We start from the raw sequence: 18,626 nt of genomic DNA, 5'->3' as shown, positions 1-18,626 counted from the left end.
TATCATGAAGGGTGGCTTGGCAACTACCTCAGCCAGTTCCCTCAAAACTCTGGGATGCATCTTATCTAGTCCCATAGACTTCTGTATGTTCAGCTTCCTCAGGTGATCTTGAACTTGATCTTCTCCTACAATGGGAGGGACTTTGGTCCTCCAGTCCCCTTCTTGCAGTCCAGCCACTCACGAAATGTGGGAAGAGATACTGCCAGTGAAGACTGAAGCAGAGGATAATAAAGTGAATGGTAGTTTTGCAGGCAGCTGCAGATCTTCTGGAAAAAAATTTCCAAAACATTCTGGGAAGGGCACTTCAAATAGCCTACTACAGGCAGTGGACAAAGTCTCTGTGTGAATCTAATGCATCTGTTATTTTTCCTGTCCTAAACTGAAACATGGAGGGTGACAGTCAAGAGATAGGCAAAGGTAGAGTTCCTATGGCAGCGTGAGTCCCAAGTTGTGTGTTGGGCAGTTAGCTATGCAGCTTTTACCAGTAGGGTGGCATGATATTTGCTGAATTTGCACAGTTACCACTTTCAATAGAGTCTCCTTCTGCTTTGCTTAATATTTTGAAGCCAAAGATCAGATTAAAGTAACAAAATTATGTTGGTAATATGTAGGCACAAAGGTCTGCTGCAGCATTAAATGTGTTACCAGGAAAATCATACTACTTTCCCATGGGGCTGTCCATGAACTTTGAGAGGTTTCTTTGTCTGCAACAGCATTGTTATTACATGACTTGCTTAGATGTTGAGATGGGTAAACAGATACAGCATAATGTGCATTTGCTGTCTTCTGATTCCACAGAACTTGACTCTGGTGTCTGGTTTTGGCCTGAACTTCCCTTCTGCTGAGATACTTTTGAAGTGAGAGGTTTAGAATTATGCCAGCCTGGATTCTAGGTGTGTATGGATACGTGAGGGAAAGACTGAAATCCCTTTGAAAGGGGAATAATTTGAAATAAAACCACACAGTGTTCTGTTAAATCTGGCCTTGCTGTAGTAGCTGTGTTATGCTAGGTGACAGGAGCTTGAGAAAAACCTTTCTGAGACTCCTAACACAGAAGACTCTATGAACACTGTTAAAAACACATGAGGAGAATCAAGCTTGTCTGCACTGGTGAAGAGCTGCACTGTCGGTTTGGTTACTTACGACCAGCTAACCTGATGGTGCCAGCTAATGGTTTGACTGCATGCAGGGAGGCCAGCAGTGCCCATATCTACAATTAGCAACACAGCTATTCCAACAGATACCAAATCACTATACCTTAAAGGCACCGTCTTTATCTTGCTGTTAACTTGTCTAGATAAAGACACAATGATAAAGAAAACCAGAATTGCTTACTGTGCTTGTCACAGTATAAGTAATACTGGCATGTGCTGCAGAAGCAGGACAGTGTTAAAAAGTTCTGGGTTCTTTCTTTAGTATCCTAACACTCTTCAGCCTGATCTGTTAATACTGACTTTTATTTTGAACCTGTGAATACAATGGAGAGTGTTAAGTGAACAATTACAGCTTTCACACTCTCCTATCATCTCACTCTTCTTGTATGCAACCTTATCAGTACAGCTTGCTAATACCAACCGAAAACTTACGCTCAGTGTTAACTTCATTTGCATGTATTTTCTACCTGTTCTACTCTCACACAATTTCTGGGTTTGTTCTCTGTGACTTCTAATCTCTGAATCTCAGTACATTCCCTGATTTGTGGAAGATTGCGTTTGGTTTATTTAAGCTACAGGCTGAGGCTGGTTGAGAGAGCAAGCAGGACAGAGACTTTTCGCATTGAACTTGGTGTTAGTAGTCCCCTAGGAAACTTGTACCACTGTTATCTGGTGAAAGTTAAGCTTTCTCAGGGGATTTCTGTGGGGCTGAGCTCTCATGAGAGTGGCTATTACGAAATTGCCATGGTTGGAAAAAGCACTGTCCACTTCTGTGTCCGACTTGGTTACTGAGGCCAGAGTGTGTAATTTTGATGTGACTTTCCGTATCCCTCAAGTTAATATTCAGCTTTTGGAGCCTTCTCTAGTAATAGTACATTTCATCTTCAATGTGCATTAGGAACACTTATTACCTAACTCTTAACAGTATTCCTGTGAGCTAAATAAATAAACAGCTGCCAGGGAACTGTAGCCCTTATTCTGAAACACAGTAGGATGTGGCAGTTGTCAATGTAGTCAGGATGTAATAAAAGTGATGGCTTTGAGATATTGTTGACGTTGACTCAAAGTTCATTTTTACCCAGGCAAGAGGATAGAGCACTGCTTGACTGAATTTTTTGAAAATCCATAAGAGTTCAATTTTTGTAGGCAGCCTTTTTCATGGGAAATTGATGCTGTTGTATTTAAATATTTTTTTGCTCATAAAATAAGTGAGTGTTAATGCCAGGTTCCTGCCTAAAATTAAACAACATATTCTACCTCCTGTTGCTAAATTTCTTTGCAGCTTCAATGAACTGCAATTTTCTTCACTTCCAACCCTAGGGTGTTTTTTAGTGTTGTTCTGTTTTATCAAGTAGTGGTCGTGTCTTGTTTGAGATGTATTTTTAGTTCAGGTTACATACTGAACTGTATCATACTTTTCATATGTTTTGTTTTCAAAATTCTGGAAGAATCCTTTGGAATTAAATGCAAAAGCTGCAGAATTAAACAAAAATGTATTAACTGAGTGTTCATAATTAGTGGAGTTTCTTAAAACTACATACTGCTTATGAGATCTTCAGTTGATGAAAAATTGGTATAGCCCATCTGTTAGCTGAAGGTCTTGCCCTAGGTTTTTTTTATGCTGACCTGGCAGCACTAAGCTATATGTGGAGGAGATTCAGGCTGATCTGTGACACACATCCTCTGTAACCAGCCGAAGTTTCCTTCCCCTTCCGATTCAGTTTTAGTTTTAAGGATGGTGCAATGAAAGACCCTTTCAAGGGATTTTAAAGACACTTCCTGATGTTTCTTTTATTTTTCCCTCCCTGAACCTTTCTGTTCTTCTAAGTGTACCTTTTTTAGGGGCAAATACTACCTGAGTTCATCCTTAGATGCATTTTCGATTGGCAGTAGCAGAAGGTTTGCATGACTATGGACCACCAGAACTTAATAAGCATAAACTATTGTATCTCAGGAGGTCCTTCCTTTGTAGTTCTCCATCTATTTTAGCAAGTACAGCTGAAACATAACTGGACCATATCTGAGGCTGGCTGAGCGTACATATATGCCAGATGGGGATTTGCTGATGGGGCAAAGACAGCTTGCTGCAAAGATAGCAGTATCTCAAGTCTGAGTGTTTGTTCTGAATTGTGCCAACCAGCTGCTTAGGAAAGCAGCAGCTGTTGCCTGCCCAACAAAATGCTACTTCAGAACAGTAGTGCTTTGGCACTTAAGATACGGACATGAAAGTGTTTTGTTCCAAAAACTTCCCACATAGCAAAGGCACCGCTGTGTGATGACATGGTCAGCATCCATTGGAGATCCCTGCTCACTTGTATTACTCTGTTCTGTTCACATACTTGTCCACTCCCAGCAGGAGGGGAAATGTGTGCTGTAAAGCCAGGGAACAGAAATCAGAACAATGGAATAGCGCTTTTAACACCAGAAGTGTCTTCACCTACCTGGTCCCTTTCATTCCTTTTTCATGTTCTCTCTTGCTGCTACCTGAAGAAAGTGCAAAGAAAATTTTAGCAGTGCATCCATGTAAATAATGCACAAGACCTCTCCAGCAGTATACACTCAGTTTTCTTCATGTTAACTGCATGACTTTGAGACTCTGGTACACAGGAGCAGGTTCCTAAAGCAACTAGAGGCACTGCTCTTTTCTGTCTCTCCTAGTAATGTTCTTGTCTTCCATGTAAAACATAATGGGCACCGGTATTGATGCAAGTACTCCAAGGTGTATTTTCAGTCAGCAAGTTGTGTCAGTACTGAAGGAAAGGAATGGTTAGTATATGGACAGCCCAGAGGAATGGAAGGATGAGGTCCTCAGACTACCAAGGCAGGGTCTGTTCAGAGCATCCCAAAGTGAACAGCAGTATATTGTTTCACTTACGATACAAGAGATGTGATCTGTAGCCAAGACTTTATGGGAATTTGGGCAATCCATATCTGCTAAGCATCTGTGTTTGAGTCTTTCCCAAAGACTGAGAAAATTCTTTAACTATTTTGAAGTGCTGTTGCCCCAACAGTCTGATTTATACTAGTAAAGGGGCTGAATGATTGCAAAGGTTGATCTAAACTAAGCAGAGAAAACATCATCTCTTGTTTTAGTGCTGAAGGTTGATTTATTTTTTTGTTTCCTTCCTTTGGACTTGAATCGCAAAAGCAAAACTAAACTACTGCTATCCATAAGGATAACTTTCCAATGACCAACTAAACGGAAACATAGGGAACAATCATGGGAGGCTGAGATAATTTAGATGTAGGTGTGTTTCCAGCATAAGTAGACAGTGTTTCTGCTTAAACTAATTGGACTATAATGATGGGCTTATCCTTGTTAATCTTTAGCATTTTTTTGCTACCTCTTCGATTGGTCTGACCCTTTGTTCTGGAGGTGGCTTCTGCTGTTGTGTGCTAGATGACGGGCATTGGGACTTGGCACTAAATCCAGAAGTAAGAGGCCTTCCTGAAATTAGGGAAAACAAGAACCACTGTGATCTGCTGACTGCAGGCTTGATACCATGTCTGGTGCGAATCAGGTTCCCTGAATCTGTGACAAGGGAGAGGAAGGGAGCTGTCGCAGGGTGAGGCTTCACACTCAAGGGAGGGGTGGCTTTTTCTCTTCTCAGCAGCCTTTCTATGCAAAGCCAAACCAATGTAAGTTCAGGACAGTCAGGGTGCTTTGATCCTCGGCAGCTCTGCCTGCCATTTTGCTTCAGGTTCATCATTACCCATGCCATTTTCATGGGGGAAGCCTTTCAAACTGGATAGCTGGTGCTGTGATAGGTTTCAAGTAGCATGATACTGCTGGGGTGGTTCTGCCTGCTTGTTTTGGGGCTTCAAAATGGTTCTGATATAAGTGTCTTCTCTTTGCATTTGAACCAGCACTCTCCCAGATGCTTGCTCACGTAGCCAGCTCATGAAAAACCTTCTGCTGTTAGTAATAGTCATTTGATCAAAATGTCCAGTCCTGCTTTTTCCTGTGACTTAAATTTCCACTGAATTTAAGGTCACTTGGTCAAATACTGGAATTCTGGACAGGATCCTCCTTGATCACAACTCATACTTTCAAATTCTGCTTAGCTCTGTGCTTTTTAATAGGATAGTCTTGTTCCGTGTATGCTCACACCAGTGTTTGCTGTTAGAATAGTGGTATGTGTCTAGATGTGACCATGGTGTTCAGTTGCCAGTCCATCTATTGATTTTTTTTAAAATGTTTTTTACTGTATCTGAGATGATGTTTTGAAACATCTAAAATCTGCGTATTATCTAGGGCATAATGTTCCTAGTGCAGTCAAAATCCAATCTTAACAGTAAATGCTAACTTTCTGCCTCTTTAGAAGCACTTCTCTTTCTCTGAGCTGGATTTGACCTTTAGAGCCCTTCTCCATAGCTTGTAGTAGCCCTAAATGTGTTCTGTATACCACTCCTGAAAATAATTTTATTATAATAATGAAGTATTATATCTGGTCAGATCTGAGGTCTGTCATCTCTGTGACTGACAAGCCAATCCAAAGGCTGAGAAACTTGCACTTTGTCCTTATTTTGTGAAAATTAGCAGGAGAATTTTCAACCAGTTACACCTGCCGTGGGTTTGGAGCTCTGCTTGGGATTTGCTTCTTAAAGGAATACAATGAAGATACTTAGGATGTTTCCTTTAAGCCTTCTTCATTTTTTGCACTGTTAGAAGCCTGAATAATTTTTTCCCTAATTTTTCATTGGCAAGCTGTATTTCACAATTGTCTGTGCTGGTAACAGAGTTTAGCTTGCATCTCAGGAGGAAGATGTGGAAATACCTCTTCTGTGGTGTTACACAGGGCCTAGGGAGGTGGTTGGGTGTGTTGCTTCGTAGACAGAAGCTCTGCCGGCTGCGTTTGCTGGCAGGACTGCTGGTGACCAGCCTGTGGCTTTAGTTTCTGTGCCTTGTGTCTTTGCTTTCTAATGGAGAGTCTTTCTGTTGTTGTGTGTGTCATACAGGAGGGGTCCTGATGACATCTGGGGCTTAAAGTACTACCCAAAGAGAGGTATGAGCCTTGTGTTTGCTGCTGACTTTCCAGGCAGGTTGGAGGTGGGATCTCAGCTGGCTTAAAAGGGCTCTGCATCCTTGAAGCCAACATGCCCTCAGTGAAGGCTAACCGAGGACTGGTCTCTTGTGCGTGCACCAGTACGCAGTGTTAGCTGTGCTTTCTGCCAGAGTGATGGTGCTGGCCGCTATTTTTAAAGTTCTCCTAAGCAAAAATGATGACTTGTAGAGGAATGGAGATGGTCCCAGTGTCCACAGTCCTAAGGTGAGAGGGAAGGCTTGGGCCTGTTGCACAACATTCTCCATTCTCCCCGGAGAGAGCCTAGCTGCTGGAGATGGATGGCAGGCTGCCTCCTCTCTACTCACACCACCATTTGACATGGCAAATGTATGGAGATGATGGACTCTGGTTAAGTGAGTGCTCGCTTGGGTGTTCTCTAAGATCTGCAGAGGCAGCGCTATGACATGTCTGATGGACACACAGCACAGAGGTCTAGCCTACCATAAAAACAGGTCAAGCCATGGCTGCAGAAAGAACAGTGCTTCGACTGAGCAAATTAGGCTTGTATTTTCACCCTAGCCGATCCTGCACAACAGGCCTGCTGAGCTGCTTGATTTCTTGTCAGCAGATCAGGGTACAGCTGTCCAACTTGTTCAGAGGACAGTTTTAGCTCCTGCCAATATCAGTAGGGATACAGGCAGCTCACGCAGGGGGAAGAGTGCCGTATGGAAAAAGGAAAACTAAACCAGAGTAATTGCTTTTGAAAAAAAAAAACAACTGAAAAAATGTTACTTTATCATGCTTTCTGGATGTGTTGTCCAAAGTTAGGAATGTAATGAGGCAGATGAAAAATTGCTGCCTTGCCAAGCCCAGCGCTGGCCCGTCTGAAAGGTTTGCTTTCCACATTGTAGGTTGGGGTCATTGGCTCAGTAGGGTACAATGCTGTAGCAGGCTTCAACGTTAGGAGACTGCTGTTTCCTCTGGATGATCGTCAATTCACAAGTCATTCAGTCTTCAGTTCCACTGTTGAACTTGTTTGAAAGCCCGTTTTTATTTATATGGGAAGTAGCTTCAGACACCTTTTGTCTATAAACCACAGTGATGGGTAACGAGTGTGGAAGGTGGTTGAGGTGTTGAAGTGCACCCAGCATGTATTCCTGAGGAATACTTCCCAGATACTTCACTGAAAAATTAATACAAAATTCCAGTGTACAGCACTGTGGCAGCACTTGGTTTGCTTTCACCATGTGAGGGTTTGCTGAAGGCTGAGGCAGGTTTCTAGCCGTAGTTCTTCTAGTCGTCACATGTGCCACCAATAAATGCTTTCAGCTGCTGGAGCTGGAGCTCCTGCTCTTGATCTCAGCTTCAGCCCTTCCACGTGCTTGTGTCTTGCAAAAACTCCTGTTGCTGGGAGTATGACCGGTGAATGAGTGATGCCTTGGGTGAAGGAGGCCTGTGTGACCAGGGAGCCTCGTGACCTTGTCCTCCAGTTGTGCCTGGGCGCTGCGGAGTGGTGTTGCACAGGCGTAACAGCCAGCTGTGCAGTCGGGCTGGCATGGGTGTCTGAGTCACTGCCCTCGCGTGAGCGCGCTGCGGAGGTGCCGCACACCCACCTTGCTGTAGAAGCGCGGTTTTACCTGAGTGGGGGACTGGGAGCTGTGATTCTGAACTCTCTGCAGGGAGAAGAAATGCCTTGTTTGCTCACTTGCCACTCTTCCCTGCTTTTCTCCTTCCATTAGCCAGTGGAGACAGGTGCCTCTGACTGTATGGTGCTGGAAACCCACTTGTTCTTGTCTCCTTCGGGCACCTGTGGAACCTGCTGACTCTAAAAGAGCACAGCTAAAGCTTCTCATGCCCTGTCCTGTCTCAGTATTTCATTTTTCTGTGATGCTTTAATGCTGCTGTTACGAAAATGACTGGGTTGCCCTACGAGCAGTGTCTGTGATGAGAAATAAAGGACCATAATTTAACACCATCTTCTCTGTTGCCTTGATGCTTGCCTGTGAGGAATACAGGCTTAGCCAAAGGCTAGTAAATCCTCCAACCACAATGGATATACATAAAATAACATAATTGTTTTCTGCCTTGCATGTTACATCAGTAGGGAGTGAAATCCCCTGAAGATAAATAGTCATGTTTGTAGATGGGACACACTGCCTTGTTTTCCTCTTAGCTTCTGAATTAACTTACGGCATGAATACCCTTCTCCCTCTTCCTTCACTCAGTTCCTTGCAGGGACTTGCAGCATGTGAAGCTGGGAAGTAAGCAGTAGATCAGACTGTCACATTGTTTTCACTGAGTTTGTTGGTTCTAAACTGGCTGAAAATCTGGTTTATTGTAGACTGTGGGCACAAATCCTTTGGCAGAAACCCCACAAATTGAAGTCAGACCTGGTGAGCTTTGTACTCTACGGTGGATTGAGATGTTGAAATACCACTTGCATGCCTTTTATTTTTAGAAGGCAGCATTCAGGATATGAAAACTGTAACCACAATTTCCGTGGGGTTTTGTTTTTCTACCCTATTGTTTAGTTCTAAAAGATACTGCACCATTAAGTTTCTAGAGGAAGGTATAAGCCCTCTGTGTTTCCAAGTGAAGCAAGAAAGAATGGGAAGAAGTTTGGAATAGTCTTGCTCTGCAACCTGTCCTCACAGGTTTTTTTGTGCCGCTTGTCTGTAGATCTTCCCAGTGTTGCTGGGAATGGTCATGACTTACTGTCACGGTCACACTTGCAGTAAGATAAGCAAATTAAAACTGGTTCCCTGCTGTGGTTTCTCTTGCTCTTTCCTGCACTGAGCCACGTTGAGCTCATTCCTGCATTTTGAGCTTGTGAAAGTAACTGGGGATGTGTTTCTAGAAAGAGGATGCTAAAAACTTCTGGCTGTGGAGAATGTATGGACCATGGACACCTTCCTCACTGCACAATCAGTGCTTCAGTTCTGATCTGCATGGAACGGAGACCCCACGCAGCACTGACTTGCTATTTTTTATAATGAACATTTTTTGGTTTGCTGTTTGATTTAACCAATAATGTAGCAAACGTGGAGGTTCTGTTTTTATTTGCTAATTCATGTGGATGTCTTGAGGTCCTTGAGTGTTTTTTGGTTTTGTCTTCCCCCCCGCCCCGCATTGTCACAATGATTTGATTCTCAAGCAAGGAATGACTAGCCTAGCTCTTCTTGGGCATGAAGGTGCTGGAAAAGGTTGAGATGTCAGGAAAATGTAAATCTTAAAGATATAAAACAGTGCATCAGTTCTGTAGGAGATGCTCTGCAATCTTAATATCATGGTTTTCATGCCCAGAACTCAGCTGCCACGATTGGTTTGAATTGTGTTGGAAACAAAGGACAGCTGTGCCTTTCATGGAGTCAGTGTCTGTGAAATGCTGCCATGTGCAATTGCCTAATTCTGACCTGTGACTTCAGAGAGGAAGGGTGGTTTTGTGGTTAAGGCACAAGATCTCCAGCTCTGTGAGCTCTCAGTTCTGCTGGAGGCTTCCTTACGTGACCGTAGGAAGGACCTTTTTCCTTGTCCTGCATGGGAAGTGGACTTATCTTCTGCTGGTTTCATGCAGACTGGGGCTGTCTTCTGCTTTGTTGCCGTACAGTGTCCAAGCTAAGACAGAACAAAAGCATTTCAGCCCCGCTGGGCCTGCTGTTAGGGCTTATTTGCATGGTTTATAAGCAAAACTTCTGTTGTTGTTCTCTGCCGTTGTGCTGTTGCCCCCTTGGTCAGGACTGAAACTGTAGAAGTCGTCCACCATGAGGATCAGCTCCCTCAGTATTTCTTCTGCAGACGTGCATCCCACCACTGAGTCAGTGAGATGGTTCACATCAGATCTGACTCTTTTGAGCATGATTGCTCACTCTGACCTCAAGTTCATCTCCACACTTGTGCCTGGGCCCTGTCTCGGTTGCTGGGACCGGAGGTTTTGATCAGGAGGCCATACCCTGTGGTGATGGTGAGAGGGAGCCTGTGGGACTGCGGCTCCCCTGGTTTTCTGTTGAAGATGAAGTGGAGAGGGGAGGGGAGGAGAGGCTGCATGTCTGTGTCAGCAGAAGTATGTGGAGGGACTCCTCTGTGATGTCGTGTTTGGACGCCGCAGCTGCATTGCTCTGTCCCAGCCGGCTTGCAGCCGCTGACTGTACCGATGCCCTTGGTCAGTCTCAAGTGTGAGAGAAGGTGTGTGAGCTAAATCACGTTTGAGCTGACATATTTTGCATCAACGTTTTTTGAGTAACTCGATAAGTGTGTCTGAGCTTTTATGGCAGGAAAATATTGCAGTAGTAGGCCTCTGCTTGTAAAATGTGTTCTTCCACTCCAAATGTTTGCATTATTAGGTAAGCTTGGTATTAGCCTTCAAAAGATTTGCCTGTTTCTTTTGTTTTCTATTTTTGGAGGAGTTCTTCTAACTAATTCTCTTGTATTTCCTTAGGCCCTAGTGGGCAAGCGGTCTTGGAGGAGAATGGCTGTTTTCAAGAGGAAACGTCTGTTAACTCTTGTCTTTTTGAAGTATCCAAGGCAGGAATTTAGACTGATTACAGCATTTGGTGCTTCTCTGTGGTTTCACGTGCAAGTCATTATGCGTGCCGCCGTGATTGTGGGGGATTGCCTAAGACACTGAGCCACAAGTGCTGGAAGTAGGACCAGATGGGGTGGGGGAGAAAAATGCATGGTAAGACAGGCTGGCTGTTTGCTTAGGGCACTGCAGCGGGACCATGGTGTGGGGATCCAGTCCCTTGGTCTCGCGGAACTTCTATGTGTGGTCTTGGCCAGACAAGGGTTATGACCAGTGAGCATGGGTTCGTGACCAGCTGGCTGGAAGCCAAGCATTGTCCCACAAGTGGTTTTGGTAACTTCACGTTCTGTTCCCTTTGTGTTTTCCTGCAAATGATGATGAAAACTCCTTCAGACCTTTGTAGGAGTTGCCTTGGAAGGCAGCTTCGATTTTCAGCAAATTCTAGTGCTGAGCAAGTCTGAAAACGCTCAGCATCACAAAAAGGCAGGGGAAAAATGCCCTGCTAACGCTGGGCTGGTTAATTACAGCCGTGGAAGACGGCAGGCTCTTTGCTACTCCCCATCACGATTACCGACAGGGCTCAACGTAGTTCAGGTTGCTTTCCTGCAATTACCTATAGAATATGTCCCCAACCAAGAAAATCCTGCTTCCATATGGCAAAAAAAAAAAATCCCCAAACCAAACCCACAAACAAAAAAGCGTAGGCAAATCCAAAAGCAAAGCAACAAGGAGGAAACAGAAAAGTAGGAGAAGAGAAGAATTATTGCTTGGCTACACTTTTTTAAAAGGTGTGTGGCTCTTTAAGAGGAGCTTCAAAAATATTTTAAATTGGGACAGATGAAAAGAAAAAGCTTGTGGACATCTGATTTCTGCATGCCAGTGTGCCTTCAGCCAGCTACCCCTTTGTCCATCTGAGTTTCTGAACTGTTGGTGATCTCACCAAAAATAAACAAGCTGCAGAAGTGTTTAGGGAGTTCAGCGCATTTAGGAAGTAACCAAGGAATCAGGGTGGGGGGAGTTTTTCTTCCAGTTGTGGTGAAGCAGGGTGCTTTAGCCTCTGCTGGAAAGAAAAGGACGTTTTTAAGTTATTGCAGGAGCCGGCTCTTTGCCCAGCCTTTCCCCAGGCTGGGAGAGGAGACGGTCGTTAGTGGGGCTTTTGCACGGCGTGGTCAAAAAAGGTATACTGCTGAGTGGTCCTGCTGTGGGGGGAGAGAGGAGGGCAAGAACCTTTCGTCCCAAAGTAACCTCCGTGTCGCCTCAGCAGAGCGGGCGATTTACTTCTTCGTGTGGAACAAAAAGGCAGCAGGGAATTTGTAACTGGATATGTAGACGAGAGAGCAATGACCGTCAGTAACCCCCGCGTGCTTCGTGCCGCAAGAGCAGAGCGTGTGGCTTCCTCCCCTCGCCAGCTGCTCGGCCAAGCTTGGGCCCTGGGAAGCAGAAGTGCCACCCAGACCACCAGCTTCCCTGTTACCACCGGTGGCATCCTGAGAGCCCAGCATGCTCTTTTCCTGAGGGCTGGGCTTTCTTAAGGGTATCGCCTGCTGAGCTAAACAAAAAAAAAAAAAAAAAAAAAAAAAAACAACCAAAAAAACCCCAAACAAACAAACAAAAAAACCACAAAAGGAAAGAGGGAAAACAAAGTTCTGTTACAGCTGTTCTCTGTAGGCAGGGCAAGGTACAAACTCCTGGGGCTCCCTTGTATTACTTTCCCATGAGACCTCGTCGTGGTCCACTGCTCGCCATGCATCCTGTCTTCCTAGAGCAGAAGCAGCAGTGTGACACCTAGCTGGTTGACTCATCTTAGCCTGGAAAGCTTCACCCCAATAAATCCCATGAAACGTGCTTTCTCAGCTCCTCCAGGCATGGCTGCTTTCCTCATCGCTGTTTAAGCATAATAAAGATAGAATTGTGTTCTCTCTCATTAAAAAAAACCAAAAACCAAAAAAACAAAAACCAACAAAACAACCCAAAACAGTGTGAGAGTCAGTTGCTTAAGCTGCAGGTTTGTGAACATTATACTGTACGTGGATTATAATTTCCAGATGGTTCTCCTCTGATGTGATGGAGATACAAATTATTTTAAAGCCAAGAGATGAAACATCAATGACTTCAGAAGGTGAAGCTTTTGGGAAAGAAAATGGAATTAAAAAGCACTTGTAGGAATTTTTCTGAGTGGTTAAGGTTGCTTTCTAGATCTGTGTGTGGTTCTGTACAATATCTGTGTGTCTGCATATGTCAGACTTGGAAATTTATGGTAGAATACATCTATTACTAACATAATACAGGCTAGTAAATCCCATGTTGGTCCGTGCACCAGCTCAGTCCCGTGTTCAGTATCAACACAGGGATTAAGTGAAGCTGAATCTTTGTGCAAGACTAATGCTGGAGTAGGTTTTACCCCAGATCAGGGGAGCAGCTTGGTGTGCCTTGCTTCTTCTGTGTATGTACGTGCAAATTGAGCTGAAGTAATGATGCTAAAGGGAGTTGTTTCTAAAGGTTCTTTATTTTTTTTGAAATCAAGACATCATGGATTGACATCTCTGAAAGCTGCCAGGTTTCAGAGCACTTCACGAGCAGCTCCTCTTTTCCCTTTGTGGTATGGTTTGCGTAATGTCCTCTTCCCTATTTGTCAGCTTTTCTTTTCCTGTTCAAAGCTCTCACATGAGTTTCCTTTTGGCTTTGCCCTGACCAGAATGTTGCTTGTTTTGTCACTTCCCAGACTTGAAACTTCGGGATTTCCTGGTTGACAACGAGACGTTCTCAGACTTCCTCCATCATAATGTGTCCATGCCATCGTCTGTAGTAGAGGAGCTACTGGATGCAGAGGTCAACCTCCAGCAGGTAAAGAGCACTTTCAACCACTAACACAATGCTTGTCTATTGTTTGTTTAACCATAGTGCCAAGATCCACAGTGCAGGACCCCTCTGCGTTAGGTGTTGTACAAACACAGAGGAAAATGTAATCCCTGCTTCTCTCTTCACTCTTGCCTTCAATTTAAGTCTTACTTGGTGGTAAGCTGTAAAAGAACTCTTGACACCCACATGCAAATGTTTTGATCTGCATAAGAAAACGGCCTAGTACCCTTCAGGCTAAACTGAATTTCTTCTTTCCTGTTCTGTGTTGTTGTTTTTTTTTTTTACCCAAGTAAAACATTAATTAGGTTGCTAGTGCTGTTCAAACTGTTTCACTTTGATGAGAAATAAAAATCGGGTGGTTGGTCACTCAGCATGGACTGGAGCAGGGTTTCTCTGTGTTGCCCTGCCTTAGATTCCTGTGCGGCAGCAGGAGTCATGCTTTTCAGTCTGTGGCCAACTCTTCAAGACAGACAGTAAACTTGTACATTATGTAGTACAAAACAGCCCTGATCTCAAATGAAACTTCTGAGAGCTCCCATGATTGCCTTCATAAATGTAGACAGTGGTGACAGAGTGCTGGAGTCCCTGTCCTGAGATGGCTATCTGCCATTGCAAAGCTCAGAACATGTGTTTTGCTAGGCTGGATGAATTAGTCCACCAGAATTCTTTCAAATGCAGAAATCAGAACTGGTTGCTTCAGACTTCAAAGGAAGACCTGTGGCTCTCTTAAGGCAGTGCAAAAGGTAATGTGCAAAAGGAGGAGGAAATCCATTCTACTTCCCTTCTCTCCAGATCAGATCTTTTCTTTGAAGTGGAGTTGATTAATAGTTCTTTCAGACTTTGTTTTCATGTAGTTACAGATGCTGTCCCCCTTCACACACATTGTCTCATTCTTCAGTGAATTCTATCAAGCCATCTGTTTTAGTGCAGTTTGATAATTAATCCGACAAGTTAAAGATACGTTCCACTGAAAAAAGTAAAGTGGAAAAAAAAATCTTAACCCGTTTTAGGCTGCAAGTTTTCTTTTATTTGAGATTAATTTTCCTCACATTCATGCTAGATTAAAACAGAATTGTGCTACAGGTGGTTCTGCAAGGATAACTAGAAGGCTTCAGCAATAACAACACATTCTCCCTAAGTTGATGGAAAGGCAGAAACGTTTTTCAAAGAGGCAAAAAGCTAGCTCTGACCTTACATCGTGTGACTGCCATATTATATTGGTTGTACGTAGCAGAGCCAGTGAAAGGTGAAGAAAAGCTTCAGCTTTTATCTGCAGAACATACCTGAAAGATGGTGAAAGGGTAGTCAGTTGACGAGTTCTTGCTTGAATGCTTTAAGCTGCGTTCTGGTTTGTGGAATTCTTACACTGATTTTTGCCATGACACTGGGAGTGATGTTGTTTAGTCTTAACAGCGGTTTGTGCTCTGAGATGGCAGAAAGGCTAATCTAAGCAACAGGGCAGTAAGATGCAGAGGAGGGCAGTGGCCCACCACATCTTTCTGTGAGCACTTTTCTAATACAGGTAACTGAGAGGCAGAGCTCTCTCCCTGCAGGATGACTTTATCCAACTCAAAAAGCAGACACCTTTGACTTCGGAGATGTGACCTCGCTACTGAGCTGCATAGTGGCTGCAGTAGTAATAGGCAATAGTTGTTTGGTCTCTGACTGTATGAGTGGGTCACAGCTTTATTTATAAGGTCATATATAAGGGCCTGTTCAGAGTATGCAAACCTCTCACAGCAAATACAGCCTTTTCCTGCAGCCTTTTAGCGTCCCATGGTGGTTCAAGCCCAGAAGTTATGATTTGCAAGCAAGTAAGGAACTGAGATCACCAAGGCGATGGGGCTGTTGTTCACTGGTGTTACTGTAGTGATGGTACTCCAACGTGCCAAGCAGGGTTGTGTATCCAGCATACAGAATACAGTGCAGGTAGAGAAAAATAGCCAAAGCTTGTCTAGATGGTCATGTTGCTTCCTGGGGCAGAGTGGCTCAACCTTGTGTTTCTCAGGTTTCTCAGTGGCAGGTATGCTCAGAAGGGTGTGGGGTTTGGAAGGAGCCTGGGTCAGTGGTGGGCAGGCAGCTATCCAATCAAGTCTAGTATGCTGCCGTTGTCCAGGCATGGCCAGACAGCTGTAACGTGGCTTGGATAGCAGGAGTAGGTCCTGTTCTTGTGAAAAGCTGCAGAGGCACAGTGAGGTTCTGGGCCAGGGCTGCAGCGTAACGTGTTGAATGGCAGTGAGGAATAAATAGTAATGGCCAGGGTGTACGCTGGCTGGAACAAATCGCCCCTTTTCATACAGCAGGGGCAGCCCCAGGAGAGAGCGATGCGACCTGTGAGCACAAAACGGTCACCTGTGACTACTTTCAGACATGAGCCTGGCATTTTGAGAGTCCTTAGGGGACATAACCTGTCATTTAGAATGTATTTGCCTGTTGAAGACACCATGACTTCAGATGACTTGAAATGGTTGCAGAGAATTGGATTGGTGTGACTAGGTGTTTTAGTCCGGGGGCATAGGTAGGGCCTTGTTCTAGGGTCACGTAAGATGGAACTCACTGTGTTTGGAAAAAGTGGCTTTTCGTCAGAAGAGGAAAAAGGTGGGTAGACACAGCTGATGGTAGAAGGATTGTTCATCTTCACTTATTTTAAGTGAGCGCCAAGGCACTGGGTGATGCAGGTTTTCTGTATGTCCACCCAGGGAAGCTGCTTTAGACTGATCCCAGGTCTCCTGAAAGTCACTGCCAGTGCCACAGGAACATCCCCTTTTCAGCATGGCTATGATGGTGGTAGTATCTCTGCTGGCAAAAAAAAAAATCACCCAAACTTTTTCAAAAGGCCAGCCTTTTTGATGTGGGAGCTATCCCATTTATTCAGCTGAGTGTGCAGCATGGAAACATCCTATTTTTAGCATATGGATGCACACTAAAGTTAAAGGTTTGCACAAGTGTTGCAGTATAAATCTCTTCCCTCTCCTACCAGTTCCAGCTGCTTGTTTTCTGAACATAGTCCGCTTTCCCTGCCCACGCCCCCATGCTCCCCAGATTGTTGATGTCCTTTTGGTTTTGAAAGACAAGAAAATTTTCAGACTTACCAGGATGATGCAGGAACTGTTAACTCTTCTGGCATGTAGATCAATCCTTTCCAGTTGTTGCTGAACGTTGGGCAATGCATGCCAGCTATTAGAAAAGAACAAAGAAGAAATTAAGTATAAAGCTGTTGTTCACTGTGCATTTACAATAAAATTGTTCCCTCTGTCTAGCCCCAAGGCAAAACAAAAAAATCTTTCCAATGGAAGACTCTGGATTTTCCTTGTGTTTATCACCTTCATGAAGTGTGCACCTGTTTGAAGTTCCTGTTTGTTGTTCAGCAAACCTAAATCCTGGAACAGACTTTACTAAAAGAAACTAGGCCATCAGGTCTGAAAAGGACTGGTGATAATTCAGAGGGATTTTATGCATTTCTTTCATGAATAAGGTGGTTCCTTGTAGATTAGGAAACATTATCAACAAGCAAACTATCACCTCAAGTAAAATATGCCTGTGAAAAAAATACGCCTGTGAAGGAAGACTCTAGGATCTTCTTTCCTGTTTGTTGCAGTCAGCAAGATAATTTTTTTCACTGATACATTATCTGCCCCAAAACACTGCAAAAAGTTTCTCTCAGCAGTTAGTAAAGAGAGAGTTCAGAGCTAAGGGAGAAGGTGATCCTGATCCAGAACGGCACAGCAAATGTGTCTGGCAGATACATCTAAGGAGTTTGGGACATGGGTCTTTCACCCTTCACATACATTTGCCAGACTTGGGTCTGGTCACAAGCCTTGTTTTGTCTCTGTGGCTTAGTTCCCAGAAGACTGAGAATTGGGCAATGCATGTACCCTTGATTGGAGGAAATGGCTGCTGTGGAGGACAAGATCACTGCTGCTTTGTGTATGTGTGTGGAGAAGTGGAGAGAGACCTGCCTCCTCCAGGACCTCTCCCCCATGTACTCAGCAGGGAAATGTGTTTTTCTTGGAACTGAGTTGCGCGTGTGTCACAGTCGTGCAACTTGTAGAGAAAAATGCTCTCTTACCTCTATCTGGAAATATTATGAATGGTTATTTTTGTCTAGGTGACAACCAGTTTTGTGCTATGAATCTTACACAAAGAAAGACTTACATGCTTTCCCCGCTTTTCCAGGTCATTGTGTCTGGTTACAGAATGCGACTGCGAGATCTCTGCAATAGCTCAACATTGTCTGAATTTCTTAGAATCCAAAATCAGACGGTAGCCATGGACTCTGAAGCCTTCATTTGTACGTTGCCAAAGGAAAAACTCCATGCAGCTGAACAAGCCTTCCGTGCTAACCTGAATCCTTTGAAGCCCCTTCAGGTGAGTCCACTGGTTGCACCTGTGAGAGGCTATCATTGATAAAGTGACATTTACTAGGGCTGTCAGTCTAGGAACTCATCCCTGCATTTCTGGAGTGAACTGTTCATTGGCAGTAAGAAAGAAGACAGACTGTCTTTATCACTGGAACACGAACAACATTGCTTTTTCCTGTCATTTTTACCCTTCCTGTGTGGTCTGCAGTTCAGTTTGTCTAGAGGAAAATATTTATGCTGTGTAGTAACAAACAGGCTCTTGGTTGTCCCTGTGTTTTGGTCAGATGCTGTGTCTTGGCTGGAATAAGCCCAGATATTAGACTGGCCTGTGCTGAATGCTAAAGCCATCACTCTCTGCCCTTACCATGGGACCACTGAGTGCAGAAGTTTCTAGCCAGTAGCAAACCTTTGAGCAAATTTGATTCATACAAAAAAAGAGTCAAGTTTTAAAGCCTGTTTCATATATTGACCAACTGAATGCGTTTTGAAGCAAGAATTCAATGAACTTCAGGAAAATACGTTATCTAAGGGGTGATTGGAGACTAGAGCAGATTTAGCTGTTTATCTAGGAAACCCCAGTGATGCTTTGTCATAGGTCCGCAGTGTCTGGTAAAATACAAAAGTTTGAGGAAGCTAGTGCTGGAAATACCAGTAGAGAGAAGAAAGGACCACAGAACCCACTCATGTTACCCACTAAAACAAACACTCTCTTGTCTGCTATGGAAGA

The 18,626-nt window shown here is 44.0% G+C and overlaps 1 protein-coding gene across 1 annotated transcript in view; it reads left to right on the top strand.

The window, feature by feature from the left end:
• Positions 1–18,626, top strand: part of ABCA1 (ATP-binding cassette, sub-family A (ABC1), member 1) — an 80,303-nt gene that overhangs the window by 19,285 nt on the left and 42,392 nt on the right. Inside the window, exons 5-6 of the mRNA XM_010293404.1 lie at positions 13,402–13,523; positions 17,715–17,906. Coding sequence (XP_010291706.1) covers positions 13,402–13,523; positions 17,715–17,906 — 314 coding nt within the window. The remainder of the gene's footprint in view (positions 1–13,401; positions 13,524–17,714; positions 17,907–18,626) is intronic.

The sequence above is a fragment of the Phaethon lepturus genome, unplaced genomic scaffold, assembly GCF_000687285.1.
Source record: "Phaethon lepturus isolate BGI_N335 unplaced genomic scaffold, ASM68728v1 scaffold6238, whole genome shotgun sequence".
NCBI classification, from domain to species: Eukaryota; Metazoa; Chordata; class Aves; order Phaethontiformes; family Phaethontidae; genus Phaethon; species Phaethon lepturus.
This window is presented reverse-complemented; position numbering and strand designations above follow the sequence as displayed.